Source organism: Geotrypetes seraphini, chromosome 3 (assembly GCF_902459505.1).
Source record: "Geotrypetes seraphini chromosome 3, aGeoSer1.1, whole genome shotgun sequence".
Lineage (NCBI taxonomy): Eukaryota > Metazoa > Chordata > Amphibia > Gymnophiona > Dermophiidae > Geotrypetes > Geotrypetes seraphini.
Window position 1 is genome coordinate 323,539,240 of NC_047086.1, and position 26,968 is coordinate 323,566,207.

The following is a 26,968-nucleotide window of genomic DNA, read 5'->3' on the forward strand; positions in this document are numbered from 1 at the left end:
CTGTAACACACAATACATAGTCTCAAAGTATACTTGGTAACATTAACTGTTTTTCAAAGTCATTCCACTCAAACTTTTAAAGTTAAATGGTTTAAATTATCCCCAAGATGTAACCTGACAGTCTTAGGTCAGGAATGCCTTTTTCCTAGCATTAAAATGTTTAATTCAAAAGAAACTTTCAAGTCCAAAGGTAATATATTGTTTTTAAACAGTGCAATTCTTCTGTGTTGCAATTTGTAACTTTGCAGAAGGGGAGAGAATAATGTAAAGGGTTTTAAAAAAAGTAGCAGTAATTTACATAATTTTACTCTCAGAATTAAGTTCTGAGAAAATGCCAGTTAAAAGGATTTCTCCTTTTATTCCTGGACTGATCATAGCTCAGATTACCAGTTGGGTACTTTAAATTTTGATACAGTAAATCAAGAAAATCATTTAAGTATATATTGTTTTAATTATATTTCTGTGATATAAGTAATAGCTGCAGTGATTTAGGGGGCTCGTTTTTGAAACAAATTCAACAGCTTAAAGTGGAAGATGGACTTTTTCTTTTTTTTTTAAGACATTTTTATTTTAAGACATTTTTCTCCACTGTATGTGTAAATCTCAAGGGGGCATGTTTTGGGCAGGACTAGGGTGGGCCTATGGTTCGGAAGTTTTTCTGCAATAATGAAACTGTAAAAACATCAGGGTCAAAAATAGTATGTTTTAGGCTACACCTGTTTCAGTAATGACTAAGTGCCAAAAAGGTGACCAGATGAGCACTAGAGAGATAAAAGCATAACCCAATCCCATTGGATGTCAAAGTGACAGTGCATATCAGGCAGAGAAGAGCGATTAAAATGGTTAAGGGGCTGGAGGAGTTGCCATACAGTGAGAGATTGGAGAAACTGGGCCTCTTCTCCCTTGAAAAGAGGAGACTGAGAGGGGACATGATAGAAATGTTCAAGATACTGAAGGGAATAGACTTAGTAGATAAAGAGAGATTGTTCACCCTCTCCAAGGTAGGGAGAACGAGAGGGCACTCTCTAAAGCTGATTCAGTACAAACGTGAGGAAGTTCTTCTTCTTCACCCAGAGCATGGTAGACAACTGAAATGCTCTTCCGGAGTCTGTTATAGGGGAAAACACCCTTCAGGAATTCAAGACAAAGTTGGACAAGTTCCTGCTAAACTGGAACGTACGCAGGTGAGGCTGGAATCATTTAGAGCACTGGTCTTTGACCTGAGGGCCGCCGCGTGAGCAGACTGCTGGTCAGGATGGACTGCTGGTCTGACCCAGCAGCGGCAGTTCTTATGTTCTCACAGCAGCAGATATCATGGCATTCCTGTTAGAGTAGCAAATGGGTCCCTGCAGTAGCCTTGTGGTCAGTGCAGTAGATTTTAGAGAAGGGGACCAAGACCCATATCCCACTCTAACTAGTACATTTGCAGTAGAAGATGTGAGTGCCCACCTAATGAACCTAAAGGTATAAGGACCATTTTGGTGGTGGTGTTAGGTATAGTACAGTTTTTGCTGTTCTGGAGGGCTCAGTATATAACAAAAGGGGGTTATGATGTGATGTGTAGCTAGTACCTCATGTGAAGTTCACTGCAGTGCCCCCAGGCTGCCCAAATGCTCAGCTGAGATGTCTGTTGAGACTACTTGCCCCGGCCATTCCAGTGTGTATTCTTGCCTGGGATGTTTTTTGTTTTAAAATGGCCCTTAAAGAAAGACGTATTGAGCATAGGCATTTTTCTGGTTCAAAAATGGTCATGTTTGACACTGGATTTTCTTTTGCAAAATGTCCAACATTGGATTTGGACATCATATCAAAAATACCCTTCTTAATGTGTAAAATCAGCCCATCCTTTGTTCTTATACCCTTTTTATAGGCTCATAGTCAACTTCTTGCATTGTAATAGATTTGCCCCTGAATTCAGTGGTAAACTTGATTTCCCCTATGGAAATAACCCTCTGAGATACTAATCTGCTCATCATCAACAGCATTCAGTGGTCACCATGCTACTTAATATATTTCATTTTGCTGCTGAGAGGTAGTAAACATATTAGTTCAGCAATGACCATACAGCAGAATCCTTTATGTATATAATTATTAAACTGGAAACAATGCATAGTATCTGTTTTAATTACTGCTCTAGCAGTGAAATACAATGATACAAACAGCCCATCTCTGACCAACGTCCAAAGAAGGAAAAGAGATGGATGGATGACCTAGCTCATCCCAAGAGGAGATCTCAATGGATAAGGAGCTTCTAGTGGTCCTCTCGTTCCATACAGGAAAAGCTATGAAGGGCTATGACTACAGCAGGGAGTGTCACACTTCAACTGTTTTCCTTTGAAATAGAAGTTTGGAGTAGCACAAAACATTATGTTTGGGTGCTGTATCAGCTTATTGGTCCCTTTTTGCATAGTTTGGTGGCAGTAGCAGTATGTAGTGGCAATCTGAAATTAACTGAAGCCCTACACATTCCTTTACACTGGATGCTCACAAACACTGCCCATGTGATAGATTACCGGTAATGTTTTCTCCGGCAACAAGCAGGGAAAATGCAGGCACACTTGCTAGTGAAATCCTCTGACTGAGCATATGTGCCGGTGCTCTCCTCTACATTCAATAGTTTGTTTGTTTTTTTTGGGGGAGGGGGGTTATTTTACTATTGGGCATGTGCAGACACCTTGCCTCCTGAGCTCCAACTCCTGGATATTCAGAGGGTTTTTTGACTGGACTCCAAGCATGTCACAGCTTTCCCCTTCTCCTTGTCTCTTAAAAAAAAAAAAAGCTGCTATGCCTGTTATTACCAGCAGTGGCTTCACAACCATTATCTTCCATGAATAAAGTGTTGAATTTTTTCTTACTGTTGCACAATTTTATGAGGAATGGTGCTGCGCTACTGCATCAACCCCCTCCTTCTCTTTCCACTTCAGTACCAGTTCAGCTGTGTCCTTCATCGGATATTTTGTGTCCAGACCCACCAAATATTGTCTGGTCTCCTCGTACATCGCTCTGACCTTCTCAGCAGCAGTCATCTTCGACTCATGCATGATATGATTGCCCTGATTCTGCGCCTTTAGACACAGACCCTCCTTCTCTCACTACAGCCAGACCAAACAGGAATATTCTTATCCTAAATTTCTCCAGAAGATTTCCACGCTGTTAAGTCTCACTCAGGTGTTACGCCGGCAGATAAGGATTTTCAAGTAATCCTCAAATCTTGCCAAACTCCTTCAAAACAATTTATTGCATTTCCAGTGCATCAAGTCCTTCAAGACCTGCAGTTGGCTAATTGGCAAAAGCCCCAATCAGTGTCTACTGCTTCCAGATGTCTTGAACTAAAATACAGGGTTGAAAAGACATGCTACAACAGCTGCCACATTACTCCATGGTTTCTGAGTTAGCTATTCATAAGTCAAAATCCTCAAAGACCCAATACAATTCACCTCCAGGGAAAGATTATCGTTTCCTGGATTCAGCTGGATGCAAAGTCTGTCAGGGATCCATGCTCACATTAAAGATCATGGCCCACCAATTGCAGATTTTATATTTTCAACACTCCATTTTACAGCAATTGAACACTGCCTCGCCTGCAGAAATTTCAAATCTCTACCTGGCATTACAAGAATCCTCTTAAATCATTTAATAAAAACTAACTATGACGCCTATGACATGAGTTCCAGAACAGCAGCAGTTGCCATTGCTGCTTGCCACACAGCCTGGATGAAAGCTTCAGATCTTTGGTGAAAGTTATGGTTTTTGCAACTCATGGAGGATTCCGCAGCCATGTGAGAGCTCTCAGCACATCCTCAAGATCAGGCCTTTTCACAGATCTTCCATTGCTTTAGCATATTGAAGATCATACCTTCAACAGAGGCGTTTTGCTCCTTACGCTAGAGCTGCTCCTTTGAGATCCCAGTCTTATTGCCTCAGAAACAATGCTCATGGGACTTTATAAGGCTATCAGCTACTCGACTCCCTTCACGTAAACCAGTGGTTCCCAAACCCTGTCCTGGGGGACCCCCAGCCAGTCAGGTTTTCAAGATATCCCTAATGAATATGCATGAGAGAGATTTGCATACCTGTCGCTTCCATTATATGCAAATCTCTCTCATGCATATTCATTAGGGATATCTTGAAAACCCGACTGGCTGGGGGTCCCTCAGGACAGGGTTTGGGAACCATTGACGTAAACCTTCTCCTAGTTTTTGACCCATTGCCATTGGGGGGGGGGGGGGCTAACCCTTTTTTTTCTCAGTATGGCAGGGACTCATCACCACCAACTGGGTTCTAGCAATCATTTTTCAGGGTTACTCCCTCAACTTCCTTCCTTACCATCTCTACTCTTATCTTCTGCCACCATTCCGCATCATCACATTCCTCAGCTAACAAAAGAAATCTCCGTTACTGTAGAACAACGCAATCGAGGAAGTGCTATTCCAGGTTATTTCTCATCCCCAAGGTCTTCGACCTACGTCCCTTAAACAATTACCTCACAGCAGAAAAATTTCAGATAATTCCCAACAATTCTTCCACTTCTCAGACAAAATGATTGGTTAGCTGCCTTGGACCTCAAAGATGCATATACTCACATTCTTGCGCACTGGAAATTACTCAGATCCATGTGTCTCAACAAACATTACCAATACAAAGTTCTGCCTTTCGGCCTATCATCGGCTCCATGTGTGTTCAAAGTGTTTGGCGGTGGTAGCAGCCGACCTCAGAAAAAGACAACATGTGGTATTTCCTTACCTGGATGATTGGCTCCTAGTAGCATATTCCAAGGAGCAGTTGTTGATTACCATTCAAGCCACAGTGCACTCTTTCCAAGCACTGGAGTTTATAATCAATTTCAACAAATCAAAACTCCATCTAGTGCATTACCTCACATATATTGGGGCATAGCTCGACACAGTTATTGCAAGGACCTATCTACCAGAGGAGCGTCATCAAGCAATAATTGCCCTCGCAAATCAGATGAGGCAGTCTTCCACTCTCCCAGCGTGTGAGGTATTGCGCCTCTTAGGTCACATGGCTGCGTCTGTTCTAGTACCACATACCAGGCTGCACATGCTTCCTCTGCAATGGCATCTCAAGCTAAATTGGAATCAGCGAACTCAATTGCTGTCCACCTTGGTTCCTTTACCATCCAAAGTCAAAGCTTCCCTGTCTTGGATTCACTCTTTGTCCTTCAAACAAGGATGTCCGTTCCAGTCTCCACTTCCTCTACTCACCATTACCACAGATGCCTCAAACAAAGGCTGGCGAGCACCTCTCAATCAACTTCAGACTCAAGATTAGTGGTCAGAAAGAGAACTCCATTTTCACATAAATCTGCTGGAACTTCAAGCAATTTATTATGCGCTTCAAGCATTCAACACTTGGGTTTGCAACACATGGCTGCTTATTCAAATAGACAACCAAGTAGTGATGTTCTATCTAAACAAGCAAGGGAGCTCAGGGTCCTTACCCCTTTGCAAAGAAGCCCACTGTTATGGACTTTTGCGCTCTCTCTCTCTCCATGGAAATGTAAGCAGTGTACATTCCAGGGAAGATGAACATAATTGCAGACTCCCTCAGCCGCAAACTCGATCCTCACTTGGACCTTAAATCCAGAAGTAGTACAATACATTTTTCAACAATGGGGCACTCCTATGATGGATCTCTGTGCTTCTGCAAACAATGCTCAGTGTGCCCAGTATTGCTTTCTATGACCTGCCTCTCATGCAGTCGCAAGAGATGCTTTTTCAATTCCACAGACTTCCAATCTGCTGTATGCTTTCAGGCCAATTCAACTAATTTCCAAGGGTATTCAGAAGACCATCAGAGACAGCGCTCATCTGATTTTCATAGCGCCTTGTTGGCCCAGACAGACCTGTTATCCCTTGGTCCCCCACTCCAGTTAGAGGATCATCCCTCTCTCCTATTCCAACAGCGCAGTCATATGTTACATCCCAATCTTCAAAGACTCAATCTCATGGCATGGAAATTGAGCAGTCATTTCTCATTGATATCCCAGTCTCTTCAGTATAAATGATCCTTTTTGCAGCAAGAAAACCATCTATGAGAAAATCTTATCAATTAAAATTGCCCTTCTGACATTTAAAACTTTGCAGACCAATACACCAGCATTTATAGACAGACTTTTGATCCCATATGACCCTCCGAGTGCTTTAAGATCTATTTCTCAATACAATCTTAACATTCCATCTTTAAAAATAATCGGTACATGTCGTACCTCAATTTTTTCTGTGATAGCCCCTATGATCTGGAATTCTCTTCCTTTACACTTAAAAATGGAAAAAAACTTAAAAAATTTTAAAAGCAATTTAAAGTGCTTTCTTTTCAAAGATGCTTTTAATTGATCAATTGTATTTTAGAAATTAATCTATTCTTGTTTTTTACATTTATTTTCCCAGTCCCTTTTTGTGTTTACCTTAAATGTTTCTCACATTTTCTATATCAATTGTATTTCTCCCCCTTTTCCTATTCGTGTTTAGGGGCCTTTCGGTCCGTATGTACCTAGTATGTAATTGCTGTCAGTCTTGTAGTTTTTTAATAGAAATGTATGTTTTAATTGTTAAATTTTTGTTTAAATGTTATTTTAAATCTTGTTCAACGCTTTGTAGTTTCGAAAAAGCGTTTAATCAAAAATCTGAATAAACAATAAAGCAATAAACAATAAATGGAAACAATTTTCCATATGGGTATGTTCACAAGCTCAAGATCCATTTCGCTGCCCGTTTAATCACATTTTAACTTACTTGTTATACTTAACAGATTCAGGTCTTAAGACCAATTCTGTACATTTTCATCTTTCAGCCATCTCTGCGTACTATCACTTTCTAGATGGGAAACCAATTTCACAAGATCTTCTGGTTTCTTGATTTTTACCAGGTTTCAACAATCTCCGACCTCTACTTCGCACTCCACCTTTAGCCTGGGACCTCAACATTGTTTTGGACCAGTTGATGCAAGATCCTTTTGAACCTTTGAGATCTGCTACACTGCAGTTCTTAACATGGAAGACAGCTTTTTTAGTGGCCCTTACTTTGGCTAGAAGAATTAGTGAATTGCAAGCGCATACCTTCAGTTTTTCCCCAATAAAGTACTCCTCCAAAATGTCTTCCAAAAGTTGTTACGGATTTTCACATCAATCGGTCCATAACATTGCCATCGTTTTTTCTTCCTCCGCATCCTTCATCAGCAGAGCCTTATATACATTAGACTGCTGGAGGGCATTACTTTTCTACCTGGATAGGACTGCAGCTATCCACACCACTAATCAAATTTTTGTTTTCTTCAATTCAGCCACTCAAGGGAACGCAATATCTAAACGGACTATATCCTCGTGGATTGCTCATTGCATTTCTTTTTGCTATGCTAGAGCTCAGCTATCTCCTCCTGGACAGATTGGAACACATCAAGTACGAGCCACAGTTTCCTCAACTGCAAACTTGAAATCAGTTCCAATTCCAGATATCTGCAAAGCTGCAACATGGTCCTCTGTTAATACATTCACTAAGCATTATTGTTTGGACCAGAGTTCAGCACAAGATCTTCAATTTGGATAATTAATCCTCCGCAATTTGTTTGCACTATAATTATTTTCCTCCTCCCAATTTTGCTTGAAGCGACTTGCCACCAAGTGTGCCTGCATTTCTCCTGCTTGTCTCCGGAGAAAGTAAAGTTGCTTACCTGTAACAGGAGTTCGCTGTAGACCGCAGGGGAATGCAGCCACACTTGCCTGCCCTTCATCCGCTCTAAACAAATTGTTACCTAAGCTAGTGACATAACTGAATAGCCAGAGGGTGGAGCTCGGGAGGCAAGGTGTCCGCACATGCCCAGTAGTAAAACAAACCCTACTGAATCTAGGGGAGAGCACCGACAGGCAGGCTTAGTCAGAGGACATCACCAGCAAATGTAGCTGTATTCCCCTGCTGTCTACGGAGAACCCCTGTTACAGGTAAGCAACTTTGCTCTCTCACTGTTTTACTTTAAAATAAAGTTTAGAGAAATAACCAGGAAGATACGTATTGTATACAGCTTTACTGAGAGAGAATAATACATAAACCTACAGGTATTATTGATAGCAGAGAAGCAAATATCAGTATTACCAAAACCACCAGCTCTAGAAAAAGATCACAATGCAAAAGTTGAGTACAGCTAAAGAAAAGGAGGAATGCTGCTATGCTAACATTTCAAAGTTTAGAACCTAAAAAGTTAAGCATGAGTAACAGAAGCAGGAGATGAAATAGAAGCTGGTTCCTCTGCCACTTTGTGACTCAGAAATGCCTATTTTCTCAGCAGACCTTTCTAAATTATAGTATAAATGTGAACTGAAAATTAATTGTATTGTGTTGTCTTATTTTCTGACTTTAGCCCTAAGTATGCAAGATGGATTACAAATCAAGAAACTCTCATAGAAGGGAAATATATTCTTATTGTTCCCATTACAAAGCCTTAACATGATCTCCGATCCTTTTTTACAAAACCTTAGTGAAAGCTGTACAGGGGTGTAAGGACTTTTACAGGGTTTCTTGGTGCAAAAGAACATGAGAAATTGATAAAGGATTTAGCATCTGTTAAAATTATTTCCATATGACGTTGCTATTTTCACAGACCATCTTAAATATGTTATCAGTCTGTAGCTACACTACCACACGATCAAGGGATCTGTACCATAGCTATAATCCTATACCTGGGGGTTTACAATTCAGAATGAAATAAACCAAATCCTGACTTTCTACCTACATTTTTTTTAATTGCTTTGCTTCACTGAGACTTAAATATTTCATCTTACATAAACAGTACAAGTTTCTGCAAAAATATATTCCTGTCATAATGTTCTTAAACATATTTGTTCTATGCTTGCATGATTAACAAGATACACACAAAGATGGAGGTTGAAGGTTCAAGATGGCCATCTAGACAGTCACACAAAATTGGCAGGAGGGAAGTCCACTCCCTCCTACCTACAGGGCATTTTGAGCCAATCAGGGCCTTAGGTTCCCTCCCACTGCATCCCAAGATGCACTGGGAGGGGGAAGGCCCATCATTCGCAGCATCCCTCCTGCTGATTTTGCAGCAAAAGGTATGGGGGTGTCAGGTGATGTGGGGGGGGGGGCTGTTTCCTCATATCTGGTGATGTGGTAGCTCAGCTGATTCTGGCAGGGGGGAATCCCCATCAGCTGAGCGGGCAGGAAGTTTGTTTTGATTATTGGCACTTGGATGTCCACGTGTTGATTTGGGACATTGTAAAGTTTCAATATGCCCCTCTTAGTAAAGAAAAGCAGAATTTGAGCTGAGAACATTTCTATGTAGATGCGGTCAGCATTTTTTGAACCACGCTGACCAGTTCATTGAATTCAGTGTTCTGAAAATGACCCCTGTTCGTGTATTTATGGAGATCAGCTCCCAAACTGTCAGCTACTGCCTGCTGTTCATTCCATGGAAGAAAAGGATCATCTGTGGACCCAAACTGCACAATGATCCTGCAGTTCTGCCTGATCTTCTCCCAGTGCCAGGGACGATTAAAATAGCCTGTGAACGGAGAAGAAAAGAATCAAAAGATCATTTATTAGGACTAGCTTGTCATCTGTGTTATTCTCACCTGAAATAACTATGCAAGACAAATAATTGTTGTTTCACCTAGGCTCAAGTTCCCTCAGACAGTATCCCACTCATTCTATAACAGGGCAGACATTACACATCAATTGTACACATAAGTTATAGAGTAAAGAATGACACGCAGAAAAAAAATTGTCCCCGGGACTACTATCCCGCAGCATCCATACAAGCCTCAGTACTGCAATATATAGCTTATTCCTTCCTTATAAATCAAAGTTCTGGCTGCTGAACTAGAGAAAGAGATGTTCAGCTGACAGGGCTTTGTTTATAAATTTTTATCAACATAACTAATATACTACTATATCCTAATGCAATAAAATAAAATAAATAGAAAATTTTTTTTCTACCTTTGTTGTCTGGTCTCTGCTTTCCTCATCTTCTCATTCAATTCCTTCCATCTACTGTCTGTCTTCTCTCTGTGTCTTCCATTTGCTCTGTTACTGTGCCTCTCCCTTCACCCCCTCTCCCAATTGGTCTGGCACCCATCTTCTTCCCTCCGCTGCCCCCATAGTCTGGCATCTCTGTCTTCTTCCTTTCCAGCGTCTGCTCCTCTCTACCCACCTTCAGCGTCTGTTCTTTTCCACCACCACCACCCTTCCCTCTCGCCACCTCACCGCACTTAAGCACCCCTCGCCCGGTCAAAGCATCTCCTCTCCCCCTTGCCTTTGCAGTGCGTTTTAAGTTTACAGAGTAACATGCTCAAGCCGCTGGAGCCTGCCTGCAGTCGTGTGTGTCTGTGGGTGGAAGCTTCTTCTCTGATGCAACTGGAAAGGGAAGGGAGGGAGATTCGTCCGGTAAGGAGGAAGGGGCCATGCGCATTCCCTCCCTTAACTGCGGGGACAAGGCCATTCACCACTCCACGGGGCAGTGGATGGCCTTGTCCCTGTACCCGCAGTGAGCACTTCCCCCCCCCCTCCCCACCATTTTGGCGGGCTACCTGTGGGTAACAGCCACCATGTCATTCTCTATTATAAAGTTCTTAAACACGAGTGTTACAGTTAAGCTTGTAAGGGTTAGCCATGCACTCGGCAGCATTCTAATAACATGCAGAACTGCCTTAGGAGCATGGGCAAGGCCAACATTTATGACACATATAACTGTTGCACTTAGGCACACAGATTTACACCTACTATTGACGTGATGTAAGTGTGCATACATAATTGTATGCATCAAAGCCAACTTACACTAACATTCTTAAAATTTTAGTTGAAATTGCATGATAAAAGTATTGCTATCGCCCTTGCAGCTCCTTGTGCATCTGAGGAAGTCGCTTAACCCTCTGTTGTCCAGAGTCACAAGGAGCTGCGGGGAAGGAACATATCTTTTAATCATGATTACCTATTTTAATTGAAATGCAGTCCTTAAAAAAGTTAAAAAATACAAATTGAAAATTTACAAATTAAAGAATCTAGAACAGTATGTAGAATAGCTATAAACAGCTATACAGTTTTTACAACATATTTCAGAAAAGCAAGGCAAAACATTTCTTACACATTTAATTGCTCCTAAGGAACAGGCTGACAGCCCATATAATTTGGGTACCTAAATTATAGTACCCAGGTATAGAATCCCCCCATATTCTTTTTACTAATTAGGGACATTTTTGTAGGCTTTTTTTTCTATGCTGCTTGAGCACAGTTTAGCATTCAGCTTCAACATCAGTTGAAATTGACTGATTGCTACTCCTTTCGCAGATATTAGAGCACCCATAAGTGGCATGGGTTAACAGGACAAGGGTGGCTCTAGCTTATTGATCTTTTCATCTTGTTTATCATGTCATTTTAATATCTACTGATTACATATACAGGATTCATATGATGCTCTTTTTTTCTTGAATAGGCCACACAGGGTTTCCTTCATATAAGAAAAACCATGTCTTACCTGATAATTTTCTTTCCTTTAGTCACAGCAGATAAATCCAGAGACATGGCTTTTGACCATCTATCAGCAGGTGGAGATAGCGAACATTAAACTGAGCTCTCTCATTTAGGATTGTTAAGCTCCTTGGTCAGCCAGTATTTCTCATTATAAAGCAGAAGGACAAATACAGTAATGAAACAATGAAAACCAGAACTCTCTCCTCACAGCCATGATACCAGCAGCACTCCAAGAAGTCCAAAGGAAAAATCCCTACAGAATCAAAGAAAAACAAAGCAACTTAAAAAGGGTGGGACTCTGGATTCATCTGCTGTGACTTAAGGAAAGAAAATGATAAGATGTAATTGTTCATTTCTTGACAGCAGCCAGTGTAAGAAAGTAGTTAGTTACTATTACTAGTTACATGGGATAGAAAGTAACTACCGTGTTTCCCCGAAAATAAGACACTGTCATATTAATTTTGGGCCAAAAAAACGCACTAGGTCTTATTTTCAGGATAGATCTTCCTTTTTTTCACGTACAATTATCATCTCTCCCTTCCTCTCCTCCACCCCAATTCTTCCTCTCCTTTCTCTCCCCCCTCCAAGTGAAGCATCTTTCCTCCCCTCTCACCCATCCCCTTGAGCCTTTCCTCCCTCCCATCCCTTGTGCAGCAGAACCCTTGCACAACTTCAATCCCTCCCTTCCCTTCCCCCCCTCCCCCCGTGCAACAACTTTCTATTCCCCTCTTGTGCAGCTGAACTCGTGCTGACACTTCCATCTCTCCCTCCCATTAGAATGCCGCTGACTGCGAGACTGATATACCTTGCAAACGGCAGAATCGGCAAAAATCTAATCAGGCTGCTTCGCGGCCTTCTCTTCTCCCTGCTGGGTGTTCCTCTGCCACATCACTGATGATGACATCAGCAACGAATTTATATCTGCTGTGTATATTGTGTGTATATGAAAAATGAATGGAAAAAATTGCATTACAATTAGTACAGGGGATGGGATCTGAGGCAGAGCTTGGATGGGCCTAGGGAGGTCTGTGTTAGGCCTGGGATATGCACGTGGGATCTCTCAGACAGAGAAAGAAATAATAGTTACTTTGGATGGGCAGACTAGATAGGCCATTTGGCCCTTATCTGCCTCATTGTTTCTATGTTTGGGGCACTCAGTTGATATTTGTTAGGGTACTTAGCTTGAAGTAGTTGAGAAACACTGCTGTAGACAATCAGCTGGCACCAGTGCCTCTCTGGTCCTCTTCCCTGCTGGCACCCCCTACTTGCATCTCAGGGCCCAGCTAGAGGGCCTCTGCACATGCACAGATGTTGATGTGATGATGTCACGCATATGATGTCATCACAGCAACATCCACGCACTTCTGGGTGCCTCAAGCCGTGGCCACTACCTTTAGTGTGCCCAGGCTCGAGAAAGTTTAAGAAACACTGCATTAGAGCATCAACAAGTGGGCTGGCAAATTTAAGTGACAACCTGATGGAGGTAAGATGTTCACACAGAGAAGAAATCGTTGGCAGAAGAACTCCCATGAAACACTGGTCTTCAGCCTGCAGTGTGTCTAGTTTCATAGCAATTGGTTTACTCACTTTAATATACTCTGCCATGAAAGCAATTTCATTTGAATAAACAGCTGTTAAGGAAAACTTCTCACAGATGTCATTGAGCACAGTTTCAGACTTCTCCACAATAAAATACACTTTGCCAACAACATAATAGAATGAATTCCATCTAGTAATATTTGGTACGCAAGTGTGGTTTCCAAACTTATATACACCATTTCAGCTGCCTGTGGACTTTTACTGCACTTGTTCCAGAGGGCACTGCATTTCACCATGGTTCTATGGCTTTAACTTCTTGTAATTTGCATCTTCATTGGCCCCTTCTAAAATCAAACACAGCAATCAAGTTCATTGTGTAAGTACTACAATGATGGTGAGATGGAAGTGCATACTATGTTGCTTCTGCAGCTGTTTGGTTGTTTAGGATGTCTGCAATATTTGTGAAGGACACCTCTCCATTGTCAATTTGTGAGGGCACAACTTGTGTTGGTTCTACGACTGTTGTTTCTGTCTCTGAGAATGCCTTAAAATTTGATGCATTATCAGTAACTGCAGAGAAGTTTGTTAGCGATACGAAATTTGGATTGGATCTTCTCAACTGTGGATGCTATCAGGTTGAAAGTATGTCATCCTCACAAACATCCAGTTCTGCAGACTCATTCCAATGTGCTGATCTTGATCCAATGTATGTTAACTCCAAAAAAGCTTCTGTTGTGGGAGGTCCATATGTCATCTATTGTGCAGACTTCAGTCACAAGTGACTGCTTATTCTGTCATCTTACAATACTAACCCTCAATGTATCCAGTAAGAGCCTTGCAAGTCAATATGATTTTCCCTGGTTGAAGACCAGTGACCAACTGAACAAATTCTGGTGACTTGGCAACTGAGAAGACTTACATGTCCCCAATAATAAAATTCATGATGAGATTATTGACCCTTTTCTGTGACATAATGATGCCCTCATTACTGCTCCATGAAGCAGCCAAAGTTTGCTGTTTCTTTGGCAGGAATTCTGATGCATCTGACAAAGAACAGCTTGCTGATCTCTTCAACAAAGGCAGTTTATCATGCTCAGCTGGGTGGACATTTTGCAGGTACATCTTAAGATTTGCTGTAGTATTGATTGCACAGCTGTAGGCCTGCTTAGAAGCCGATGGACAAAGTTTGCAATATACATGGATATTTCTACTGTCTGACCCTACTAGAATAAAAAATTCATTGAAGACTGAATGCTCAAATGAGCTTGCGTTATGATTATTTTTCTCCATTGTGGGCTTACTGACAGTTGGGCCACAGCCAGTATTCATCTACTCAACGGTCATCCGGAGAGTCCCAGTTTCCCAGGACTGTGACAAGGTGTGCTTTTCCAATCTACAGGTCTTTGGTCACTGCCTCCTTTTTATCTCAGGGTGAAAATATGTCCACAGTAGTCCTTCTTGGAGGCTTTCTTTTGGAAGGAGGTACTCTTCCTCCCCTTCTGGGGTTCTCTTCCAAGGGCCACTTAGCCATGTCAGAAGGCCACAAGGCTCCAGTGCTGTCGGGAGAACTTGGAGATGCTCCATGAAGACCATGTGAATTTTTTTCGTTTGGTGACTGGAGATGAGACTTTGGTCTATCACAGAGATCCTGAGTCCAAAATGGGATCAAAGCAGTGAAAGCACAAGTCATCCCCACCCCAAAAAAGTTCAAGACAGAAAAATCTGCAAGCAAAAGTCATGGCAACTGTCTTCTAGAATGGTAAAGGACTTTTGCTTCTGGAGTTCATGTCACACAAAACAAACACAGAGTTAGGCCAACATAATAACCCATTTTGTGTTAAAACATAACCTAAAGATGACAAATATACATTGAATAAAGAGGAAGAAAAGGGTGAACCCTGTGATATGCCAGCAAGATTGCTCCACTTCTTAAAATAACTGATCACCTATAAAGACTTAATCATGTCTAGACTGTAAAAATGCCTTAAGTCAATCTAAAACTTTTCCGGATACTCCCAAGATTGTCCAACAAAATCTTATGATCTCTCAGATTGAAAGCACTTGACAAAATCAAACTGGAGGATCAATGCATTTTTACCCTCACTAAATAGGGAATGAAGGTACTGTGACCATAATTGTTTCAGTGCTCAACATAGAACAAAACCCTGACTGAGACAGATATAGTACATTAAACCTATCCAAAAATTCCACTAATTTATCATTCACTATCCCCTCCATTATCTTGAAAACCAAAGGAATTGATGCAAATGGTCTATAGTTCGATAATACTATTATTCAATATTGAGGGTTCTTTACTATAGGTTTTATAAGAACTATATGACAATTCGTATAAGAAATGTTCCTCCTCCTAGCATATTATGCACATACCCATTTATACAGATGGAGTTTAAAAGTAGTAGGCATTACTACAGGTGAACATAGATCCATAATACAGTATGATTTAACATACTTTTTATAGAAATTATCAAATTTCAGCCAGTCAGGTATCTCAAAAGATGTCTAGATCTGATCCCCTGGTCCCCCCCCCTCAGGTCACTCCAAAACACCCACAGTTATACCAGGTCTATAGCTAGTGTAAGTACATCTAAATTGTAGGTGCACCAAGGCCTGGCTATGCTAGTGTTCTGTAGTGGAATTTGGTACACAGTGCAGCAAAAAAGGGCCAGATTCTATAAACATTGCCCAAATTGAGCCGACCTGGTGCCACCTACCTAAAATCCACACCTATCTAAATTCAATCAATTAACTTAAATGGTGTGGTAATTGACTGCGCCATTGAAGTTAATTGATAAATTGATTAAAAAAATTAAAAGTTAGGTGCAGAATTCTGCACAATGCCTAAATGCTGACCTGAAAAGTAGGAATGGTTAAGGGCAGAGAATAGGTGCGGTAGATTTAAGTGTTGCTAGGTATTCAAGTTAGGCGCCGGTGAATTAGGCCTAGTAAAACCTGGCCTAATATACTGGCGCCCACCTCCAGGACACCTAGCGACATCTAAGCATGCCTAGGCACTGCTAGGTGGCATTCTATAAGTTTATGTTTTATGTTTGTTTTATTAACGTTTGATATCCCGCTTAAGCATATTACAGATCTAAGCGGTTTACAATAAAATAAAATTAGGTACTTAGAACTTCTCTATCTGTCCCAAAGGCTCACAATCTAGTTAAAGTATCTGAGTAAATAATTATTAAAATAGAAAAGATATAACAAAGTTCCATAAAGTGGCACCTAGCGGCTGATTAACAACCATACCGAGCAGTGCCTATAATGTAGGCGCCATTTATAGAATCAGGCCCAAAGTGCCTACATGGAAGCACTCACTTATAGAACTGCCACCAATTTATTTTAAATCAATCCTTTGTATTAGTCCCCCAGACTAATTGGCCCCATTGGCTCAGATGTTCTCCCAGTGCCTGAAAACATCTTTCTGTATCTGGCTTTAATACCATTCAAAGATTCTTATAACATTCCATCATTTTTCACCCTTTGCAAAAAATAAGTGTTCCTGCCAGTAAACAATTATTTAGTATGAAATGTCATAACAAATTGGTTGCATATTATGACATTATATTCCCAGCCTTCTAAGGACAGAGAATTCCATGTTAAAAGAAAAAAAAATAATAAAGCTGCCTGACTTACCACTTGCTCTCTCATTGTCATCCCCTAAGTCTGAAGTATAAGCAGACACTAGAATAATGGCATATACCATGTGGGTTTCAGCATACCTGAGGAAAAGAACAAGCTATCAGTCAGCAAGAGCTCCTCTCCTGTCTTACAAAAGCATTGCGTCCTGTCACAATCTTATTTTATATGCTTTTAAACATTGCAGGTGAAGGATTTCATTGTAAAAAGATAAGATAGAAAATTTATAAATAAAAATATTATTGTTATTCACAATGGCACGTTAGAGCTTGTACAAAGCAATGGAAATCAGCCAATGGATGGATTTCAGAAACAGACAGACCACAGAATTTCAGGAGGTGGTGGAACTTCAGCCATGCATACATCATATACCCTATAACAATTTTCTGTAAAATGATCTGTTCTGAGAAGTCCGTGATTGTTGGCAAAAGCAAAATATAAGGCAGGAGTTCCTTTAAGAGGAGGTTGCCTCAGAATAGCTCCTTTGTCCTGAAATGGGATGAAAGGAGAACTGTTATTAGAGTGTGTATTAGCAGCGTCTCGCAAACTTTGTCAAGCCGCGACACACTAAATGTAGAGTGCCATGCCTCGAAGCATCCGGAAGTGTGCGGACGTTGACATGATGATGTCATGGGCATGTGTGAAGGCAGGACCTGACAGAGAGGAAGGCTGACTTTTTTCCAGATCGAATCGATTAGATTCAACCGATGTGAATTGATTTGAATCGGGCAGCTCTACTGGATACCCCTTCACAGTCAAAGCCACCTGCTAAGCTAACTGCTTTCATCACAATCTCTGGTAAAGATGGTCTGCGCATGTGCGGGGGATCGCTATATAGTGATCCGTGCCAGCAGATGGGGGCGTTCCTCCGATCGCCTTCATCTGCATGTTGCAGTTTTGTGAATTCATCAGACCTGCCCGGATCGCCCAAATCGGGCCCGATCAGGCAGGTTAGTAAATCTAGCCCATTCTATTTGCTTTCTTCATGTGGAACCATGTATCACTTTGCACTTGCTCACATTAAATGTCATTTGGCTGCCCAGTATACAAGTCTTGCAAGGTGCCCCTGCAATTTTTCACAATCCTCTTGCAATTTAACAACTTGAATAACTTTCTGACATCAGCAAATAATAAAACTATTCAGAAGGAACACTGTCAGATTAATGCTGTGAAATGCATGTCCAATACCATACCTCATGGCAGCAACTGCTCCAGAGCTATGTCCAATAATCACGGTTCTCTCATCACACTGGAGCTCCGACTCCATAAAAGGAAGCCACTGACTTTCTCTAGCTGTAACTGATCAACAGACAAGAATAAACTGGGGTTAACCTTCACAGTGGTCTCAATTCTGAGAACTTCCTGAGCTGAAAAGATACTGCAAGATATTCACTCCTTGGAATCCTCTCTCATATTGCCAACTCTTTCCATACTCTCAAACTTCACCAGACCCAAGCTAGTAAGATTAAGCCCTTCCTGCAGCTACAGTCAAGCAAACAGTAAACAAGTCTTACGTTTCAACTCATCCACATTCAATACTGCAATTCTTTTTCACAGCTAATGTGCAAATCCTAAAAGGGGCAGACCAAAAATTCTAAGCTCCATAATTTCAAAGGCTGAAGGTGAAAAATGTATCTGTTTTTTAGGATTTCATCATAGCTTTGAAGTGAAGCTTTATTACCAGTACTAATATTGTATATGTTTATAGATATACACTCCAGAGGCAGCTATTTAGGCAAAACATGGCCATGTCGGCTGTGTTTGTATAAACCAGGAAGCTCTATACTATGCTCCTGTTGTTGATGATCCAGTCAGTACTAGTTAACTGGGTAGAAGCCTCTTCTGAGCTAGTTAACTAATACTGAAAATTTTCCTCTAAGTTTTTAAAAGGCCCAATTTACTAAAATCTTTTCCCACAGATACAATGAGAACCAAAGCTTAAGTAATCCAATTCTTAAGGAAGCAATATGGATATTAAAACTGCCATATCCGTACTTAAACACTAGATGATTTGGAGAAAATTCAGCACCTGAAACTCCACTGATGGGGATTCAATATAACAAGCATTTTTCCCATAGACATAAAATAAAACTGTTTAGTACAGTTGGTTCTATAGTCTCTAATCATCTCCTGTTTCTTCTGCTTGGTCTTGTCCTACTAAAAAACAAGAAGACGAACACCAGGATGAGAGGAAATGGACAGGAACGAAGGACACGGACCTACGGTTGGAGAGATGGACATACACCAAGGACACAGACTTGTGGATGGAGAATCAAGAGAAGATAGAGAGGACAGCAATCGTCATGGGGGACTCTATCATCAGACAAGTCGACAGTCATATAGCAGGAGGAAGACTAGATCGACTGGTAACCTGGCTACCGGGAGACAAGATAGAAGACATAATGAGCCGTATCAACAGGATCATCACCAATATGAATGAAGAAGATATGGCGGTGCTGATCCATGTGGGGACGAAAAATGTGAGCAACAGGAACTACAACAGAGAAGTACTGAAGGACCAGTTCCGGATGCTAGGAAGGAAGCTGAAGACCAGAACCCAGAGGACAGCATTCTTGGAAATCCTTCCAGTACCCAGGGCAGATGAGAAGAGACTGGGGGCACCATGGACACGGGACGGAGGCACTGGGGGAACTATAGACACTGGACGGAGGCACTGGGGGCACTATGGACACAGGACGGAGGCACTAAGGACATGAGAAGGAGGCACTGGGGGCACTAAGTACATGGGAAGGGAGCACTGGGGGCCTTATGGACACAGGAAGGAGGCACTGAGGGCACTATGGACACAGGAAGGAGGCACTGGGGGCACTATGGACACGGGACGGAGGCACTATGGACACGGGACGGAGGCACTGGGGGCACTATGGACACGGGACGGAGGCACTGGGGGCACTATGGACACAGGACAGGGGCACTGGGGGCACTATGGACACAGGACGGAGGCACTAAGGACATGAGAAGAAGGCACTGGGGGCACTAAGTACATGGGAAGGGGGCACTGGGGGCCTTATGGACACAGGAAGGAGGCACTGGGGGCACTATGGACACGGGACGGAGGCACTGGGGGCACTATGGACACGGGAAGGAGGCACAGGGGGCACTATGGACACGGGAAGGAGGCACTGGGGGCACTATGGACACGGGACGGAGGCACTGGGGGCACTATGGACACGGGACGGAGGCACTGGGGGCACTATGGACATGGGACGGAGGCACTGGGGGCACTATGGACACGGGACGGAGGCACTGGGGGCACTATGGACACGGGACAGAGGTACTGGGGGCACTATGGACACGGGACAGAGGCACTGGGGGCACTATGGACACGGGACGGAGGCACTGGGGGCACTATGGACACGGGACAGAGGCACTGGGGGCACTATGGACACGGGACGGAGGCACTGGGGGCACTATGGACACGGGACGGAGGCACTGGGAGCACTATGGACACGGGACGGAGGCACTGGGGGCACTAAGGACACAGGACACAGTCAACACGTGGATGCGGCGCTGGTGTGAGGAAGAGGGATTCCACTTTGTGCGGAACTGGACGACATTCTGGGGGAAGAGCAAGTTATTCAGGAAAGACAGACTCCACCTCAGCAGAGACGGAACGAGGCTACTTGCAAGAAACATCAAGAGAGAAGTTGAGAGATTTTTAAACTAGGAAGAAGGGGAAAGCCGATAGTCGACTGAGAAAGAGAATCAATGGTTCTGAAACCGGTATACCCGGAGGATACCGTGCAGGAAAATGGAGGGGAAGACTTGCCAGATTGCAGACAAGACAGACGAAAAGGGACACAAGAGGGAAGGACATTCAAGAAGGGAACAGGCTGCAAACTCAAGTGTTTGTACACGAACGCAAGGAGCCTTAGAAGTAAGATGGGTGAATTAGAGGCTGTGGCACAAAAGGAAAACGTTGACATCATCAGCATCACGGAAACATGGTGGGCTGATGAAAATGTCTGGGACACGGTGCTACTGGGATACAAACTATACCGCAGAGACAGTGACTCATAAAGGAGGAGGCATTGCCATATATATTAAAGAGGGAATTGAATCTACTGGAGAGAACATGCCACAACAGACGGATAAGTTAGAGTCTCTATGAGTCAAAATTCTGGGAGCCAATGGACCGGAAACGAGAATAGGCATCTACTACCAACCCCCAGGGCAGTCCAAAGAAATTGATGAAGAAATGACAGATGAGATGAAACGCAACTGCAAGGGAGGCAATGCAGTTATCATGGGTGACTTCAATTATCCGGGGATAGACTGGAACCTAGGCACCTCCAGCTGTGCTAGAGAGACCAAGTTCCTGGAAACGGTAGACAATTGCTTCCTGGAACAACTTGTCAAGGAAAATACGAGAGGAAACGCAATTCTGGACCTAATTCTAAATGGATTGTGAGGATCGGCACAAGATGTAGAAGTAGAAAGGCCCATGGGAAACAGCGATCACAATATGATCCGCTTCAACCTGGAAACAGGAGCAAAACATCAGTCCAGAACAACAGCTACAGTGCTAAACTTCCGAAAAGGGAATTATGAAGGGATGAGACGCATGGTGGGGAAGAAGATTAAGAAGAGGATAAACACTGTAAAGACGCTAGAGCAAGCTTGGTCTCTTTTTAAGGATACGATCACCGAGGCGCAAAATATATATATACCGCGTATCAACAAGGGATCAAAGAGGAAAAAGAATAAAGAACCAGCGTGGCTCACTGTAGAGGTAAAGGAAGCGATCAGAGACAAAAAAAACTCATTTAAGGAATGAAAAAGATCAAAAACAAATGAAAAACTGGAATAAGCACAAACAGCATCAACGCAGGTGCCATAAGGCGGTAAAAGGGGCCAAAAGAGATTACGAAGAGAAAATAGCCAAGGAGGTGAAAAACTTCAAGCCATTCTTTCGATATATTAAAGGGAAACGACCCGCAAAGGAAGAGGTGGGACCGTTGGATGACCAAGGAATAAAGGGAGCGCTAAAGGAAGACAAAGCAATCGCTGACAGACTGAACACGTTTTTTGCGTCTGTATTTACCGAAGAGGATATACACAGAATACCGTAACCTGTTAGGCTATATGCTGGGAGTGAAAACGGGAAACTGACAGGGTTAACGGTCAGTCTAGAAGAGGTATGCAGGCAGATTGATAGGCTTAAGAGCGATAAATCCCCGGGACCAGATAAGGAACTGAAAAGGACCATAACTGAACTGCTTCAACTAATAGCCAATCTGTCGATCGTATCGGGAAAGATTCCGGAGGACTGGAAGGTGGCGAATGTTACGCCGATCTTCAAAAAAGGTTCAAGGGGAGACCCGGGAAACTACAGACCGGTGAGTCTGACCTCGGTACCGGGAAAGATGGTAGAGGCACTGATAAAGGACTGCATCATTTATCACCTTGACGGACATGGGCTGATGAGGACCAGCCAGCATGGTTTCAGCAAAGGCAGATCTTGTTTGACAAACTTGCTGCACTTCTTCGAGGGAGTAAACAGACAGATAAACAAGGGCGACCCGGTCGACATTGTATATCTGGACTTTCAGAAGGCGTTTGACAAGGTTCCACATGAACAACTACTTCAAAAAATTGCGAGCCATAGAATTGAGGGTGAAATACTCATGTGGATTAAAAACTGGCTGGAGCATAGGAAACAGAGAGTGGGGGTAAATGGACAATACTCGAACTGGAGGAGCGTCACCAGTGGAGTGCCGCAGGGCTCAGTGCTTGGACCCGTGCTGTTCAACATCTTTATAAATGATCTGGACATAGGTACAACGAGCGAGGTAATTAAATTTGCGGACAATACGAAGTTATTCAGAGTAGTGAAGACGCAGGGGGATTGCGAAGATCTGCAACGTGACATAATCAGGCTCGAAGAATGGGTATCAACATGGCAGATGAGGTTCAACGTGGATAAGTGTAAAGTGAGATATCCAGGCAGCAATGTCAGCTTCAGCATTGAATTTCCAGGTATACGGAGCCGGTGAAAGCCAGTTAAGTGTGATATTCAGCATTAAACTGGCTATAGTGAACTGCATAAAGATGGGACTGATTTTTATGCAGTTACCTTGGCCAGTTAAGTGCTGAATATTGGCACTTAACCAGCCAAGTGCTAACTCTGCCCCTAGAATGCCCCCAAAATAGCTGATTTTACATTGGGCACTAACCAGACATTTTTAGCAGTACTATCCAGTTAAGTGTCACTGAACATGACTGGTTAGCCCTGGACAAGCTATTTAACTGGCCAGGAGCTGTTTCTAGTCAGTTAAATTGCTTTGAATATTGATCCCCATTACTTTTTTTTCTACTGTGCCAGTAGATGTGTACTCAATTGATAGCACCAGTCAAGCATCACAGATTATCAACTTTATGCTGCGGTTTCCAAAAGTCTGAAACATCACACACAGTGTGACAATCAAGCTCCGATTGCCCTTCTGTTCATATCCGTTATACCGTGTATTCCTAGATTTATACACATTCAAGATTTGAAATCAAAAGTTTCTACTAATGCTAGATAAACAGATTGCACTATTCAAGCATTCTAGCTCACAACTAAGTACAGCAAATGTAAGGAGAGAAACCTTCCCTGCTGCCAGCATGTGCTCTTGCTTTCTCTCTCTCTCTTGCTACCTAGTCCAAGGGCAGCTTCATGAGTTCACGCGAAGCAAAAGTACATGGCCCAACCAAAAGAAAATAAATCAAGCCAGCTGACTTACTTGGATCTGGCATGTTCCGTAGGAGGCATTGGAAATTTGGAATCTGTGAAGAAAAGACCTTTTTGTTAGGTTAATAAGCTGCAGGTTCAAAATGATACTAGACTGCCCCAGGCCATGGACCACCTAATTTGGGATCAGGCCCCCCACCCCACAGTAGAGGACTTTATCAAGACTGGCATCAGGGGAGCAGGCTCGGCTCCCGAAGTCCTTGCAATTACATTCCTACAGGCTCCCTGTCGCTAACCCAGAAACCTCTCCTCTGCCACAACTTCCTGTTTCTGTAGTAGCAAGATACGGCAAAGAGGAGGCATAAAAGTTCACTGCTAATACCTGCAAATTTCTGTGGAAGGCTTTTCCTTCTCCTCTTCTGTAGTTTAAGTACATTAGAAAATGATATCAAAGTATCAATTTTCCATGCAGAGGGCAGTTTTGATTTGAAGGGTAATGACCCCACCTGGTAAGAAAGTATTACATCTTGACAGATAACCACAACAATTTATTACGGTAAACTTTAGGAAAGCCACTGCCCAATCCTGGGGGTAAGTGATAAGAAATCTTGCCACTTTTAGGGATCCTGACAGGTACTTGTAACTTGGATTGTCCACTGTTGGAAACAGGAAACTGTGTTTGATGGACTTTTATCTGACCCAGTATTTTTATATTCTTAAGTGAATTCAACAGAAAAGTTTCACTAACACTAGCTCTGTTGCTCTACTTTAGGACCAGCATTAGGGATAGGGGCAGGGGCAAGTAGGACAATTGTACAGGGCCCCACTGCCACAACAACTCCTCTTGACAAAGCTGAGAGATGTAACTGAGGCACAGCTCCAGGGTCCTTGACGCCAACTGGGCCCTACTCTGCTGAAGAGCAGGAAATTTGTGAGATCAACAACAGGATGTTTCAACTCATAAGGTTTGAGCAACTTGATATACTAGACAGAGAGTCAGAGGTGGTAGGATGCTCTATTGAGTGGAAGTTTATTACAAAAGACTAGTAGATGAACTTATTAAGCCAGAGACTCTCACCCAGTGCAGAGGACTTGGAATGTATGAATTTATTTAGGATTCAGCTCACACCTTTTGAACATATGGAGGGAACTACATAACTGAAGAAGACATGGGATAAGCCAGCAATTCCCAAACCTGGTTCTGGAGACACCCAGCCAGTCAAGTTTTTAAGATATCCACAGAATATTCATGAGAGAGATTTGCAAGCAACTGCCTCCTCCACTACATGCAAATCTGTCTCAAAAATGTTCATTGTGGATGTCCTGATAACCTGACTAGCTGGGGTGTTTCCAAGACCATGGACAGGACAAGACAAGAGATTATTTGTGGTCAATAAATATTTCCAAGACCATGGACAGGACAAGACAAGAGATTATTTGTGGTCAATAAATAGTAATAGAAGCCCCCCTATTGGAACGTTAGGCAATGCAACAGGACAGCGCTGCATACGTCTGGTAGCACTATAGAAATAATTAATACTAGTAATAGTAGGACAGAGCTAAATTGGGCACAAAAGATAAACTTGGGGTTCTCATTACCATCATAATCCATATTTCTTCAAAAATACCTCAATAGAACACATGAAATATGCATAATACCAACCAGTGTGAGCTGTTTGCAAATACACACAGAGCTGCCATGTTGCCTAATTCCAGGAGGAAGACTTTTTGATCAGCTGGTCCTAATTTTAAATTTTTCATCCCAAAGCAACTTGGTATTTGTTGTTCCTAGTTCTACCCAACGAAATCAGTACTGCAGATCCCACAGTGCAAGCTTGTCAGAAAACTTGGACGAGCGTAAAATCTTTCTCATGGAACTGGGTAAGTTGACAGTGTTGAACCATACTCAAATCTAACGCCACAGATCATCTAAATATCATAAGTTGGCAATAAGTCTAAGGAAAGAAAGCTTGTAGAAGAAACACTGGTACAAGGTAAAACCAGGCTCTCCAGGATTCCCATTTTACTCACTTTTTCTAGTCTTTTTCTTGTCCAACCGTACCACAAGCAAGATTCTACGTTGCCTGCCCCGTTTCCAGGCACTATCGCCGCTTTTTTAGGAGTCAGTCTTTCTCCAGACATGATCCCAAAGAGCTACAGAAAAAAAGACTTCCAATTTCTCAAAGCAGGAAGGCACAGCTAATAGAGCATCATGGGAGTTGTAGTTGAGACGATACACGATAGTTAACAAGCAGTGAGTCGGGAGGGGGGAATAGGAAAAGGAATCGAATTTCGAAGGAGACCATCGTAGACTCTGGGTTCGGCTGCTTTTCCTGCTCGTCGATGCAGAGTCCGGATAGAAGACGGATCCGTGAAGTTTTAAAAAACAGGATCCTGAAGTAGCCATTTCATCTGCGGGATCCATCCTTTAATTTGAGGAGAAGGAGAAATAAAGAAATGCGAGCGTGTGCCAAAAACAAACAAACGCAAAAATAAGCTACATATGTATTGAATAGGCACTCACTTTCCAAAACCTTTTGGGTATTACACTAGTCGTTTAAATTAAAACAGTACTGTAAAGTGAAGTTGCATGATTCCATTAGGGACCAGAGTTTAGGGGTGCTGTTAATGTAGAGGGTGTGGAAAGACGGAGAGAGCAGAAACTGCTGCCAAAACCTGGGTAATTTAAAGAGGGCTTTAAACATGACTTCTTTCAGCCACACTATCTAACTGGTGATCATTGATGGGAAATGTATGGCCAACAACAGATAAAAATAGGTAGGTAGGTCATAAACTGCTAGATGCACAGTGTTAGGGAAAGGGAAGGGACTGGGACTTGTATACCACCTTTTTGTAGTTTTACAACCACACTCAAAGTAGTTTACATACAGGTACTTCAAGCATTTTTCCTATCTGTCCTTGGGTCTCACAAGACCATGGGGCTCTATTGGTTTTGACTTCACATGGAAACTGGTAAAGGGGCAGAAGAAAATGAAAGCCAGTGAAGTGACTTTAGTGTTCCTTTTTTTGTTATTTTATTTGTTTAAATCACTGTCTTTCTAGGGGGTCCTAATGGATTTAGCGCTGATTAAATTTTGAACAGCCCATTGTATATCTATGGGCTTAATACACACTAATTAAGTCATTAACACAGCATAGCAAAATGACCATGGAAGTAAAACCCTGATGTCTCAAACTGTCCTCCTTTTTCTGAAGTGAATGTATATCAGGGGTGTTTGGAGTGTTGAATAATTGGGTCCCTTGGAGTAGTGTGATTGTTTTAGGGCTCCTTTTACAAAGGTGTGTTAGGGCCTTAACGCGCGGAATAGCGTGCGCTAAAATGCCACGTGTGCTAGCCGCTACTGCCTCGCCTTGAGCAGGCAGTAGCTTTTTGGGTAGCGCACACTAATCTGGTGTGTGTGCTAAAAATGCTAGCGCATCTTTGTAAAAGGAGCCCTTAATTCCCCAGTGCCCCAGGTACATCAGATAGAGCAGTGGTCTCAAACTGGCGGCCCGGGGGCCACCTGCCAGGTACTATTTTGAGGCCCTCGGTATGTTTATCATAATCACAAAA

At 42.5% G+C, this 26,968-nt stretch overlaps 1 protein-coding gene across 3 annotated transcripts; it reads right to left on the reverse strand.

Annotated features, from left to right (window-relative positions):
* Positions 1-6,558: 6,558 nt before the first annotated feature.
* On the reverse strand, positions 6,559-25,601 carry RBBP9 (RB binding protein 9, serine hydrolase). 3 transcript variants are annotated; one of them, XM_033937143.1, is made up of 6 exons: positions 25,426-25,601; positions 23,447-23,489; positions 17,894-17,999; positions 16,698-16,783; positions 11,707-11,751; positions 6,559-9,534 (listed from the first exon to the last, which is right to left on the reverse strand). In XM_033937143.1, exons 1-6 carry the CDS (start codon positions 25,534-25,536, stop codon positions 9,308-9,310), a joined length of 618 nt encoding a protein of 205 aa, XP_033793034.1. In that variant the 5' UTR covers positions 25,537-25,601; the 3' UTR covers positions 6,559-9,307. The 3 variants fall into 3 exon arrangements, with proteins under 3 accessions (XP_033793034.1, XP_033793036.1, XP_033793035.1); XM_033937145.1 differs by lacking the exon at positions 25,426-25,601 and adding an exon at positions 25,058-25,319; XM_033937144.1 differs by lacking the exon at positions 11,707-11,751.
* Positions 25,602-26,968: the final 1,367 nt, after the last annotated feature.

What these genes read in the sequence shown, in the direction of transcription:
- RBBP9 (XM_033937143.1), bottom strand. Translation starts at nt 25,536, where the DNA reads ATGTCTGGAGAAAGACTGACTCCTAAAAAAGCGGCGATAGTGCCTGGA. An exon ending in CAAGAAAAAGACTAGAAAAA is followed by an intron (nt 23,490 to 25,425) that starts GTGAGTAAAATG and finishes TTTTCTTCACAG; the next exon opens with ATTCCAAATTTCCAATGCCT. An exon ending in GGAGCAGTTGCTGCCATGAG is followed by an intron (nt 16,784 to 17,893) that starts GTATGGTATTGG and finishes TCTTTTCCTCAG; the next exon opens with GTATGCTGAAACCCACATGG.